This window comes from Branchiostoma floridae, chromosome 7 (assembly GCF_000003815.2).
Source record: "Branchiostoma floridae strain S238N-H82 chromosome 7, Bfl_VNyyK, whole genome shotgun sequence".
Taxonomy (NCBI): domain Eukaryota; kingdom Metazoa; phylum Chordata; class Leptocardii; order Amphioxiformes; family Branchiostomatidae; genus Branchiostoma; species Branchiostoma floridae.
This window is the reverse complement of record NC_049985.1, coordinates 1,145,947-1,160,330: the sequence shown is the minus strand read 5'-3', so window position 1 is coordinate 1,160,330 and position 14,384 is coordinate 1,145,947. Positions and strand designations below refer to the sequence as shown.

Sequence of the window (14,384 nt, the reverse complement as noted above, 5' to 3'; positions counted from 1 at the left end):
ATTTTAGTTTACAACTTCCTGTCAGACCCGGAAGATACGATTGAACCTTGTTCGAGGATTATTTTCGTCTGTCTGGTCAGTCTGTCATACCCTGGCGCTGAGAGTGTTTTATTGGGCTGAAACTCTGGCAGTTTAAAGTTACTTACAATTTAAATGTTCAAAGTTTATGTCAAACAACAACAGCACTAGAAACACATACATTTGCTCTGGAGAAAATACAGCAGTTTTCGCAAGTTCCAGTCCAGTGATAGAAATGTGGCCACTATAGACAGGTGGTCACTATAGAGAAAATGCTGATCTATTGACTAGGAGCCATACGTTACACATGATTTCAGTACACTGATCATTACTCATATAAACATTGCACAGGTAAGCCAATTGTTTAGATGTACAATTAAGTTCAAATAACTCTGAAGAGAAATATTGATGAGAAAATAATCATTCTCGCCACTGTCTAACTTATAATTACGTATCAAAACTAAACGCAGATTTTCTAACTAACGCACCTTTCGCCGACTTCATCAAAGGACCGCCGGCTATCAATCAAACACGGCTGTTGATTAGACTTAGAGTTTCAAACAGTCATGTGCTGTGTGCCAGTTGACAGCGAACTTCATGCTACGTGATGTTTTACATTGCTTGGACCTTCTTTCCTACAGCGGTGCTTCTACAAAATATTTAGACTGTAACACTGAGTCCCACATGTTTTATAGAATAGAATTTGACGCAGAACAGCATTTTTTTGCTATGTATTTTTCTTGAAACATGTCCGTGGGAATATCAGCGAGGCGGCGACGCAGGGATATCAGACCGTCAACAAAACTCGCACGGCGGCTAACGGCGCAGCGAAGATACTAGCGCTATAAATAAGCGCTTCAACTAAGGATGGCAACCCGTACAATATTATGTTTACCATCACGGGAGGGAAATATTGCTTTTGTTTAGTTGCTTCAACTTCTCCAAACAAATACGATGGCCGGGCGTCTGTCACCATGGTTACTGTATGTGTAGCATGGAGGGTTGCTATTTATATAAATAAACAGAGTAGGAGAGAAGAGATTCAGGGGCTATAACACGACTGGATATTACAGGTAATCTCCAAGCAGATCCTACGGTGGGATGAGAGAGTATCATAAGCTGGCTGAAGGAGTACAGCCGGCCGTCGGTGGGAAATGTTCACGCCAAATATTTTGTATATTTTTTTACGAGGCCGGAGTGTCAGACATTTCTTTGAAAATACGTTTCGATAGGCGGTGTTGGGCACTTTCAACATTTGACTCCCACGCAATCATATAGTAAACTGCGCATGCTCCATGTGACGTCTGTCTACGCTTAGTTCTACTCACATCTTGACGGGACATCACATCCAGATTTCAATCCTACTTTTTTTACACGGAGAGGGTTGAACAAATACGACAGAATTTTGTCCGTTGTTCTTCCAATGGATAACAATTTTCCTTTCAAAATGATTTGAGGTACTTTTAGTCAAAACGCAACAAAATCTAAGGCGCAGGGGAATCACTTTTGCTACGTCATCTTCTTAAACAGGACAACTTATATGCATCGCCCATAAAATGCAATTTATTGCTTATCATTCAGCCCTTTTGTGGTTGATTACTGTCACATGAATCATGGATGTCACATGGATATATTTTTTATTATCTTTCTTTTTTGCGTATGCTCCCATCAGTTTGGGGGTATCCAGAAGATGCCATCCATAAAATCGTATCAGTGTGGTTTTATAATTACGGTCACATTTGAAGACCAAATATCAGAACATATACACAAAGCAAAACACGTTAATAAGAAATTCTCTTCCTTCTGTATGTTGCAACATAGCTGTACATATAGAACCCTGGCTCTGGACAACACGGTGTTAAAAAGCCATTGATTATTATAACAAACATGATATCATATTACTCGATATGGCTTCTTAATTATCTCTACACATATACAGTACTTTGGATATGATTCTTTACTTACCACTGAACTATAAAACTGAACTAGGTTTGACATACAATGTACTTGTAGCAACTTTCTATGTACAATACGGTTCTGTTATTCTATTGTATGATTTAAATAGGCAAAGCTCAATAATCTACACAATAGAAATATATACACCGTACGATGATGCTTAATGGCTGGATCATAGAGGTAAATCATGTACAGTCTGGCCAACTCCCTCGGGCGGTTGAGTGTGACATTCAACAAGTTTTTTAATCTCATAGATATCAACCTAGTTGCCTTCTGCCATGTACATAAGAATCACAATATGATTATGTTACCTTCACAGAAGGGAACATATTGTTTTTGCTTTGTTTCTTCTTCTTTTCCGCACAAATAAGGTCAACGACCTGGACCAGACGGCTGTCACCATGGTAACCGGTAAAGTAGCAGGCACCATGTGGTGTTCGGTTACATGATGTAGCAAATGTCAGATCTAGAGGGGCACGGGTCACTACAATTAGAAATGTGTTCAAACAAGAATGAACAAAACAGTTACCAGTGTTAGACTACAACATGTGAAGCTAACATTCTGTATTTGCTTGCAAATATTACCTTTCTAGTTGAAATTTCTCTCAGTACTCATTTGTGGGTTTTCCGTGTATAGAAGTCGTATCTTATTACAGAGTGTTGCCCCGCCTGAAAGCATTTAACATTAAACTTTATTGACTAAGTTCCAACCTATATGATTAATCTTGCAAGACTTACCCACCAGCCCTAATTTATCAAATTCCACCCATAAATTATGTAAAAGCGGGTGAAAATACGCAATATACTAAAAAAAAACACATATATACCAACATAACACTTCTTTACGGCGGTAACAAGGGCTGATACTCAACTACAATCCAATCCCAAAACTGGACCTTTAATTGAATATTATCATATAGCCAGGGGACGTGGGCCAATCAGAAGGCCCCATTTCATGCTGGTTATGACGCCGTAACAGCCGTGCATTAATTTTTGATTAATGCACACGTGCAATAATGACTTTTGAAAGTTTGAACCAATCAGAAGGACAAACAGGACGCTGGCCAATCAGAATGAGATATCTAGGAATTGTCCATCTGCCAAGATAGGGGAATAAGTACAGGCATAGCAGGGGGGGTGGCTCCCTCTATTAACATCAGTAGTGCGTGTTTCTTTGTTCAAAGAAAACATTTGCCGTCTTAAAACAACATTGAAGTACCTATAATATTTAAGACAATAAAATCTATTTAAAGTCATGTCCAATTTGAACTGCAAATGGAAAATGAAATTACTTGTACCCCCGCCCATTCAAGTTCAGACGACAATAACACCACGGTCCGCCATTGAGTAGCGGTCATGGCACTGGAGGACCAAAATGCTACCTTTCTTCGGAGAAGACGTGTCTGAGTTCGTAGTGAACGAGATTCTCAAGAGCTGTGAAGCACAGGGATCCTGGAATGCCGCAGGAAAGCCGGCAGAGATTTAGCGCCTGATACGAACGAACTCGACAAACTGGAGAATGGGCGAGTGGAGAAATACGGAGCGTGCAACAGTCTGTAGCATAATGAATCGACTTTGTTCTTATTTCAAGCCTTGGAACAGAAATACATTTTACGCACAAGTTTTATGTTGTTCAAATTCACTGTTCAAATTTATGTACTGAATAAAAGATGTATTTTATGTTTTATAAAGGAATTTGTCGCTCCTACCCAACCGGAAACTCTACTCTACTCTACTCTTAAATGGGTCAGTGTGGGTAGGCTATATGATAATAGGGTTGATGACCCGCCGCCTGTTCCTCGGTATATATGGTGTCATAACGCCTGGTCCTTTGCTATAACCACCTCATAAAACCACCTCGTTCGCTTCGCTCACTCGGTGGCTTTATTCGGTGGTTATAGCAAAGGACCAGGCGCGTATGACACCATATACACCTCGGGGCAGGTCATTAACCCTTGATTATTAACCTGGATGACTACCCTTCCTAAACGTACGAGTCTGATACAGAAAGCAGAATGGGAATCTTTACGGCTTACGTTCTGACATCTTAACTATGAGGTGTGATTGATAAGTTCTCGGCATGACCAAGATATAAGGTGTACACTTCAAATTTCCGGGCATCGTTGTATAGTATAAAAGTCTTTTATCAATGTCCACTAAAATCATTGTGGTCATTGCTACTTTCCAGTCGACGTCCTTTTGAAAATCAGTAGGTAAGTGGCGAGAACAGTAAGGGTGAATTATGATCAGACCTGTGTGGGTCGTGATCCTCATGAAATGAAATCTAAGAAAACATTGTCGAAAAGGTTGATGATGATTCCCTTCGTACTTGAACCAGAGGTGGATGTCTCACTTTCAGCAGAATTGACCCGCACACCTCAGGTCGAAGATCAATTGTCTATATATTTTCCATCTCTGTCACCTAACGTGGCTTGACAATGATTTAAATTTTGGTGGACATTCATAAAAGAATTCCATTCTTTACATATATGCCCAAACGTTTAAGCTGTGCACCTTATTTGGATGAGGACACAAACATATTGATCACCCCTCGTCGATGTTTTCGTCGTCAATAATAACAGACGTATTCAACAAGAGCAAAAGAAATTGATTATCGCGAAATCTGACAGCAGTACGGATAGGGGGGGACATTAGTACAAACTTTTTGAAATACGCATCCTAAAATATGGAGATGATCTATATAAACACAGAAATCACAAAAATTAGGCAATTGTAAAACTCTAACCCCCCTGTACATACCCCCTGAAGTTTGGATACCCCCCTCGCCATGTACTTGTGTGACGTTGCTAAGGTCTGCAAGCACTGACTGCATTATTTCAGTTCTTTTTGCACATTTTGTGTAATTAAATGATACATTACACTCCAAGATACCTTTCTATCAGGTTTTGGCTTAATATTCTTGGTTGCCATGGCAACAAGGCAGAAAGTATTGGGGCGAATTTCCATTATTTGGCCAAAAACAGGGAAATCACGGTAGGGCAGTAATTCGACAAGTGCTGAGAATAACAAAGAGTACCCAAATCAACTACAGAGTGTCTTTAGCTTCACAAGAATAGTGGTAAAATTTTCAGAAACTCGATGCCAAGGAATTGGGCAACCTTAAAAAGAAACATTGTTTCAAGGTTACAAAAACACAGTTTTTTTGCCAAGCTTAAAACCAGTGTTTTTGTCTATGTGTCGAGAGGTATGGACAGAAAAGCAACAGTTGACTGTTCTCTCTACTACTAAGCTCTCTTGTACATGTACATACTATATCCAAGGCTCGAAATACTTTTTCTGCATACATTGAAAATAGCCTGCACCAGACAAATTTTACCTGCACCACTCTGAATTTTGGAAGTATAGTTCATACTGTTGTTCAGGAACCATTGCTATTTTTTCTTTTCTACAGAATATTACTTAATATAGGTGGTAGTGGTAACATTCAATGCAGCTAATAACAATCCACGTACACCTACATCATTTTTTGGGACCAGTGCATGTTAGGTGCAGGTAGACATCAAAAATACCTGCACAGCTCCAATTTTACCTGCACAGCTCCAATTTTACCTGCACTAACCTGTATATACCCATTACACGGACCAGTGCAGGTTAGGTGCAGGTAGACACCAGAAATACCTGCACAGCTCCAATTTTACCTGCACTAACCTGTATATACCTATTACATGGACCAGTGCAGGTTAGGTGCAGGTAGACACCAGAAATACCTGCACAGCTCCAATTTTACCTGCACTAACCTGTATATACCTATTACATGGACCAGTGCAGGTTAGGTGTAGGTAGACACCAGAAATACCTGCACAGCCCCAATTTTACCTGCACTAACCTGTATATACCCAGTACATGGACCAGTGCAGGTTAGGTGCAGGTAGACACCAGAAATACCTACATAGCCCCAATTTTACCTGCATTAACCCGTATATACCCAGTACCTGGACCAGTGCAGGTTAGGTGCAGGTAGACACCAGAAATACCTGCACAGCTTCAATTTTACCTGCACTACCCTGCATAAGCAGGTAGTATTTCGATCCCTGATATCTGTAATTGTAAGCAAGATGCCTGCGATACTGAATTTCAACAATGTTTTATTGGTACATCTATTTACAACAGAATGAAAAGAACCAAAGTCAAATTTATACTCATTGATGGTGCCAATGGCGTGTAACATTGTTCAAGTACAATTTTAGGTTGACCTCAGATGGAGTTTTCTTGGTTATCGGTAGTGACAGGGCTGTGTTCTTGAGTTGGGCCAGCTTTACACTTACAATATATCAACTTTCGCTGTTGATGTGAAAGATCCATCTTGGGTTTTCAGGGTTTGTAGTAGGTATTTGTCTCTCTTCCAATCAACAGCAATGTTTGCAATCTCTTTCCCATTGAGTTCTTGCTTCTTAAGCTCCTCTTCATTTCTCTTCCAAGCTATCAGAATCTCTGGTATCCTGCCTCCTTTCCTGACTTCTCTACTGTACTGTCTAGACCATCCAGGTTCTCTTCTCTTTTTCAGTACCCTTGTAACTTTAAATTGGTAATTGTGGTTACCACTTGGGCAATGGCACTACAGACTTCTTATTTCCTTGTCTGTTGGAACATCTCCTTAGAGATAAACCCAAAGGCTGCATCCTTTACCTCCAGCAACAGTGCTCGAAATACCCACTTGCACACTTGAAAATGCATTTTGATTGGCGAAACGTAAGTCGTAATTTCAAATCCAGGTAGCGCAGTGGGCAACCTGAAATTTTTCAGTTGGAACACAACTTTCCCCCACCTACATGCATACGTATTTATTTCTTGATAGGATAAAACATAAGTTACATGTAACTACAGGGGTGCCTAATAGGGGTGAGTAAACGGTACAGAAAATTCAGGTTCATGCAGGTGTGGTTCAGGTCCAGAGGTCCGGACCTGAACCTGGACCTGATTCAGTATGTGAAAACTTGTGATACTCCATTTCGCTACAAAGAAATCTGTTTTGCAGAGTATTTGAACTACTGGCGTTTTAAAATCCTACAAGGCTAACTGCCTCTGTGCAATTGAGTGTAGAAATTGGTAGAAATGAATACAGACTATACTATTATATACCTGTAGCCCGTTTTGTCCAATTTTTAGTTTGGATCAGTCCATTTTTGCCATGGGGGTGATTTGGAATAGTCCATATTTGCATGGGAAATACATTTGGAGGTTCAGATATCCACAATGATCTCTCCTGAAGTCAAATATTCTGCCAAGGATGCCAAAGTACACTTTCTAAGGCATTAAGCGTGTTTGGTAGTATAGCGTTATACTAGTCTAGTACATTGTCAACTTAAAAAATTCAGGGGGCATGTACAGGGGGGTTAGCAATGAAATATTTTCAAAATTTTTACATTATCATATTCAGATGGACCGTCTCCATATTTCTAGGGGCGTATTTCATCAAAAACTGCATTTTTGCAAAATAGTGTCCCCCCCTAGTACGGATCAAACAATGTCAGTCACAATGTCATCCCGTATAGCAGCCAAAATACAGTAAAATAAAACTCATGACTCTCATTTCACAATCTATCGTGGTGCCCACTTATGTAACGGCACTAAATCGTCCAGGCCTATCATCTGACGTCTTTGCAAAATAAGAGTGGTCATTTAGAGGCATTAAGCAAGGGAAGGTTTGCTGCTGGTTACTTATCTGAAGTTATGATATTCTGTTCCATTTGTTTGCTCAATAGAAAATAGTTAAAGCCCTTTTCGAGATCGCCAAGCTCTCTCCATGCAACACTCAAATTTTTCAGCGTCTGTACAATGTCAGGATGTGCAGTGTTCTCGCCATAGATAACGCGCCTCATCTGTAGTGCCTGTTCATGATAGCTAATCGCCTTTCTGTGCTCACCAAGGTTACTCCAGGCTGCACCCAAGTTGTTAAGTGATTTTGCGATGTCAGGATGTGCAGTGTCCTTACCATAGATACTCCACCTCATCTCTAGTGACTGTTCAAAATAACTAACCGCCTTTCTGTGATCCCCGAGATCGCTACAGGTGGCACCCAAGTTATTAAGTAATTTTGCGATGTCTGGATGTTCAGTGTCCTTACCATAGATACTCCTGTTCATCTGTAGTGACTGTTCATAATAGCTGACGGCCTTTCTGTGATCACCAAGTTCCCTACAGGCGGTACCCAAGTTGTTAAGTGAGCTGGCAATGTCAGTATGTTCAGTGTCCTGACCATAGATACTCCGGTTCATCTGTAGTGACTGTTCATAATAGCTGACCGCCTTTTTGAGATTACCAAGGTTATACCAGGTGTTACCCAAGTTGTTAAGTGAGCTGGCGATGTCAGGATGTTCAGTGTCCTCACCATAGATATTCCGCTTCATCTTGAGTGCCTGTTCATAATAGCTGACCGCCTTTCTGTGATCAACAAGGTCACTCAAGGCGTTACCCAAGTTGTTAAGTGAGCTGGCGATGTCAGGATGAGCAGTGTCTTCACCATAGACACTCCGGTTCATTTGTAGTGCCTGCTCATAATACCTGACCGCTTTTCTGTAATCCCCGAGTTTCCCCCAGGCTGCACCTAAGTTATTAAGCGAGCTGGCGATGCCAGGATGTGCAGTGTCCTTACCATAGATACTCCGGTTCATCTGTAGTGACTGCTCATAATAGCTGACCGCCTTTTTGAGATCACCAAGGTCGACCCAGGTGTTACCCAAGTTGTTAAGTGAGCTGGCGATGTCAGGATGTTCAGTGTCCTCACCATAGATACTCCGCCTCATCTGTAGTGCCTGCTCATAATAGCTGACGGCCTTTCTGTGATCACCAAGCTTCCTACAGGCGGTACCCAAGTTGTTAAGTGAGCTGGCGATGTCAGGATGTTCAGTGTCCTCACCATAGATACTACGGTTCATCTGTAGGCCCTGCTCATAATAGCTGACCGCCTTTTTGAGATCACCAAGGTTTTCGCAGGCGTTACCCAAGTTATTAAGCGAGTTAGCGATGTCAGGATGTGCAGTGTCTTCACCATAGATACTTCGGTTCATCTGTAGTGACTGTACATAATAGCTAACCGCCTTTCTGTAATCCCCGAGTTTCCCCCATGCGTTACCCAAGTTATTAAGCGAGCTGGCGATGTCAGGATGTGCAGTTTCCTCACCAAAGATACTCCGCTTCATCTGTAGTGCCTGTTCATAATAGCTTGCCGCCTTTCTGTGATCACCAAGGTCTTTCCAGGCGGTACCTAAGTTGCTTAGTGAGTCTGCAACATCACTGCGTGCAGTACTAGTGTTTTCACCATATTTCGATAAATCGTTGTGCAACGTTTGTTCTGAGAATTTCTTAAAATTTTCAAAATCGCACAGACTTTGATAAATCTTTGCTTTTAGCTCTGGAGAATTGTCAAAGAAAATTGGTGGTTCTTTCAACGACTGATTGACGATCAGATGTAAGATAAAGTGCCTCAGGGGTCTTTCTGTGAAATAATATCTCATGAGTTGTTTTGTATTTGAAATGTAAAACACTTTCTGTAATTTCTCCTCAATGTCCGTTTCGGACGACATTGACGATAAGGCTGACATGTTCTCCACCTGACCACGGTTGTTCATGTATGTTCGCAGCCTCAGTTCTGCTGAGATACTGACCAGCACCATCAAGTGATGCGCGTTATCACTACTCACGACTCCACTATCTCTTAGCCTCTGAATAGTCTCCCAGATTGTGGTCGGCTGTATATTATGAAGTAGCGCCCAAAAGGACACTGCAAGGCTCGAGAATCTATATACTGCCTTCTTTACATTCAGCAGACTGGCAGCGAGAGTTTTGGATTTAAAAGTCGACGTATTATCACTCAGTAAAGTAGCTGCCATTACCAGCGGAAATTCTTCCATACTTTCTTCAAATTGCTGAGTCCATAAAGACATATACTCATCAACCAATTCCTTATCCCCTGAAATGATAGAAACATTTCCCAGTACACTAGCAAGATGATAGCCTTTCTTTAAATGGACTGTAAGGTCTTCTTTCAGAATGTTGGTCATATTGCTTGGGGTGCGGATGAGTTCGCTTGTTCTTGTGCTGTTTTTACCCCTGCCCAAAGGAGTCTTGCATGCATGTGGCATGGCTCCATCAAACGCAAAACCGCGCGGTGTTACTGAGTCATAAAACCACTTGTACAGTGGGTCATCTGAGTAGAAATCATTCAGAGACTTAATCCCCATGGCCGGGAGAATGGTCTCTCCCAGATTTATCACTTTAAGATGCAGGTAATGAGTGAGGTTGCGGAAATAACTAACATTATGCTCGGTTTCCTCCTCTACCAAAATGGCAAATTCCAGATCAGAGTATGGAGTTACCAATCCTGTGGCCTGTGAACCTAAACCTATCATAGCGTACTTACAGGGAGGGGAGCCCATTACCCACATGCATTCATCTACAAGGCCAGATATGAACGTTTTACGCTGATCAACAAGTGTCTGAAACAATTCTTTGACTGCTTCCACTCTCTTCATCTCCACTTCTTTTAACTTTGGATCCTTGTCATCAAGGCTATATGGATCTATGTCTTGTTCAATTCTTTTGATCTCTTTTTCTACGTAGTCCCTATCAGCCTTCAGCATGAATTTGTGTTTCTCTGTATCATCACTGTCTACCTTCGGTTCGATCTTCAGGACTTCCTTAACAAATGCTCGACTTATTTCTTCGATTGCTTCCTCTATATCTTCTCTCCTTGACCTTACCAGCGCTGCATTACAGAGTGCTGCAGCCTTGGTGAAGTCTCCTCCGTCCTTTGACTGGATTCCTCTCTTCAGATAGACCTCGCCCAACTTGTACAGGGGCTCCGCCTCTTTCCTGTGTTGACCTGTGTGGTATCAAGCACAATTTACAATTGACTACGGAACTTTGGAATACTCTGAACTTTGATGCTACACCGTACAGAAGTCGTAGATATTAGTGCTTCTATTTGTTGTATTACGATTTTTATCCCCATCAAAGGTGGAGGTATTGTTTTTGGTGTTTTTGTGTGTGTCTGTCTGTCTATGTGTCTGTGACTCTGTGTGTTTCTGGATATTTGTGGTCGGTATGACTTAAGAACCTTTGGATGGATTTTAATGATATTGGCACGTGGATAGGCGTTGGGAAGACGAAGGTCAAGGTCGATTTTCGGCACCTTGGTACTGCAGCAGAATAAAATTTTACTTTTGGCTTTTTGACTTTATTCAAATAGCAATATAGACAATCACATTCTTATCTGCATAATCAATGATGAAACAATAGGCTAAATATATTTCACGGTGGTATGAGGTCTCCAGACTCTTGTTCTGTTTGAAACGCCTTTATGACGATAACATGGGTAATGTATATGGTGACAACTGCATTGCAGTCAACATAGCTTTATTCCGAATGTCGACAAGAACCAAGGATCTTGGGCCCTTTATAGGTATTATTATTTTATTAATACATAGTTGGCCTTACCATTGACATGAACCGACTTGAGCGCAGCTGCAAAGCTTTGTTCTGCTGTGTCCAGGTCTCCAGTCTGCAGGGCCCTGTGGCCAGCATGGAGATGTTCTTCATATTCACTGTAAAGAAAAAAGATGTCATAAGATAAAATTGTTAAAACGTGTTTATCATTCAAATCGTATCTGGTTTGCAGTACAGTGCATCTGAGCTGACTGTGAGTTTTTATAACCATGGATATAAAATGTAATCAAAAAGATCAGAAATTAATCATTCCTGCATGATATTCTATTCAAGTTATTCTCTTTCAAAGTCACAAGTCAAAGTCTCAAAGCCCATGCGGTTCCATAAATACTACAAGGGGCCCAAAGATATATCACTTATTCATGCCCCAAAGAAGTATCAACCATTAAAGATCAATTCCAGAGCAAGAGATATGAAAACCGGAAGTTCTGCTGCAGTGCAGCAAGAAGCCGCCAGAGGTCCATAAGACTTCGTTTTATGATATACTCATAAAGATCCATTGCAGCTTCTCGAGTTGTCTAAGAATATTTGCATTTTGTTACGCAGAGCATTCAGGCTAGGTTCGATTGCTACAGTATTTGAACAAATTAAAATGCAGAGAGTTTACATTTATGAGTCATTTGCACTTCAGACACTTGTGAAACACTAAACAAAGAAATGTGTAAAACTAACTTGTCATCGTCAACTCGAGTCGTTTTTTCAGCTTTCTGCGGTTCCGGGACACTGGAGAGGAAAAACAAAATGCCTATTTTGATATTATACAATCAATACAGTTGAATATATCTTATAAGACATCCAAAATCAAGCATAATTATAAAGAACAAGCATTCCATGTACCTACCTGTGTAGACGGTGCTTCCCGCCATTAATGTTGTCACTTGAGTGTGAAAGTGGACGGAAGTGGTCCTTCCGTCGTCCTACGTCTTGCTGTTGCGTACGAGTTGGTCTCTACAAGAAAAAGGTGAAGGAATGAATGATATAAACTAAAGTGAGCAATCGTGTTATTCAACGTACAACTTAATTTTGACGAAAGGCCAAATGCAAAGTACCTGGCGTGACTTGAAGAAGGCAAACGCTAGAATTAATGTTGTAAATGTGACTGGTTGTTGATTTGGGCATCTGTGGACTCAATAGGGCACTTATTATTGTCTTCAGGACATGCACGATCTTTGCCTACCCATGGCCACAGCCTAAACATTGTGGAAATACATTGTACAATGTAGAAGCCACCCGCGAAAATACTGCAGTTTCGTGATTTTCTATTTTGTTGTCAAATTTCTGCATATTTCACTCACCTTGATGTCTCTTGAGGTGATGTCTTGCCTGATTTTTGCGGTGTGCAGTAAGCGGTGGACAAGGACAACTGTTCTCTGAACGTTGTGACACCGCGCCAGTGCCTTGTTGTACAGAGCAGAAGCTCTGGTCAAGTCTTTTGTGTCTCCAGTTTCTGTTCCTCTTTTCAGGTACACGTCACCGATACTCTTGATCGCTTCTGTTTCTAACATGCTGTTGTCGTTTACTATTCCCTCTACCATCAACTGTGCGTATCCAACCAGCACAGAGTCTGTGTTACCGCCGGCAGCTCGTCTCTTGTCCAGGTCTTGAAACATTCCCGCCAACTTTGCAGTTGTAGTTATTTCATTGTCTTCAGTTGACTGACCCTGTGACCCCTCTGACGACAACCCTTGTAAAAGCCTCTCCGTGTATTCGTATCGGTGTTCTATACTTTCTCCTTGATCCCGATTGTCACACCGGACCACAGCAGCTATGTAAAGCGCCAAGGCCATGTTGAACTTCCCTACGTCCTTCCCGAGTCTTCCCTTCTCCAAGTTCACGTCGCCCAGACTTTTGAGCAGCTCCACTTCCACCAGCCTGTCCATGTCAGCCATAGCGTCCACCAGGGCACGGAGGTAGCCTGTCTCCGCACGGGCTAGTCCGTACCTCCTGCCCTTCGCGTCCGCCTCACGGAGTTTCTCACAGACCCTCAACATGTCGAACGTCTGCTGACAGAACGTCTGTAAAACTCCTTACCTTCACGGGTATTTGTAGGTTTCCGTGTTCGCTTTATGTGCCTGACATGAACAAAGACAGATGCCGCACACTGCCCATGGCAACATTACGTCATCAGTTAGTTCAAATGTCACGGCTTCAATAGACCAAAGCTTCACTGATACTTGTAAACATATCAAGTAACCTGGCTAACTGGCGAAGATGCAAGTGCTCACAGGAAAAGGTCGGGAAAAGACCTGTTGATCCTATCATTACGCTCTTCAAGACAGCCTGATGTTTGGCCACCGCCACTTCGTCTGTTGATAATGAGTCCAGTGTTCCCTTTGGTTCTGCCTTGCATGGATCATCTTTAAATCTATGTACGATTAGTTCATTTAGTTTATTGATCCTTTTGTGATTTGTGTTAAATCATTTTTAATTTCGCAATTATTTTTGTGTGTATTGCGATGGCCCGTTAGTGGCAGAAAGTGAATAAAGATAATTGATTTTATTTTCCACCATCTAGGTTTTTCAGGTGGTCTCGCCTTCAATAAATCCTAGTGCTTTGCTCCCCTATATTGAATTTCAGCTTTTGAATGCGGTTGTATAATAAGCTATCAATGTGCAACCCTAGTAACATTGACAATATGTTCACGGTCCTTTACAAATGATCCCCACTTCGCATTTACGCATGCCGCTGATTCTGAACTTATCATAGCACGAAGCAAGTCTTTAAGCACGACTTGTTGCAAGTCTAGTTCTGAAAATTATCTTATGTGCTCCTCCACACAAGACTGAACAGAACAATGATTGCCCGTACCCTAACAAAACACCACCGTCATGGACACCACTTTGCTTTGTCTAAGCGATGTATGAGCTCAAAAGAACTGTTTGCGTCCTGGTTACGCACCGAGTTTATCATTCAAAGGCAGTAACGTAGTCTTGCAAACCTGTTT

The 14,384-nt window shown here is 41.5% G+C and overlaps 1 protein-coding gene across 1 annotated transcript in view; it reads right to left on the bottom strand.

Annotated features, from left to right (window-relative positions):
• Window positions 1–13,335, bottom strand: part of LOC118419241 — a 30,630-nt gene extending 17,295 nt beyond the window's left edge. The window contains exons 1-3 of the mRNA XM_035825589.1: window positions 12,735–13,335; window positions 12,281–12,387; window positions 12,112–12,162 (exon numbers count right to left, since the gene is read on the bottom strand). Coding sequence (XP_035681482.1) covers window positions 12,112–12,162; window positions 12,281–12,387; window positions 12,735–13,328 — 752 coding nt within the window. The 5' untranslated portion in view covers window positions 13,329–13,335. The remainder of the gene's footprint in view (window positions 1–12,111; window positions 12,163–12,280; window positions 12,388–12,734) is intronic.
• Between the last annotated feature and the right edge of the window lie 1,049 nt (window positions 13,336–14,384).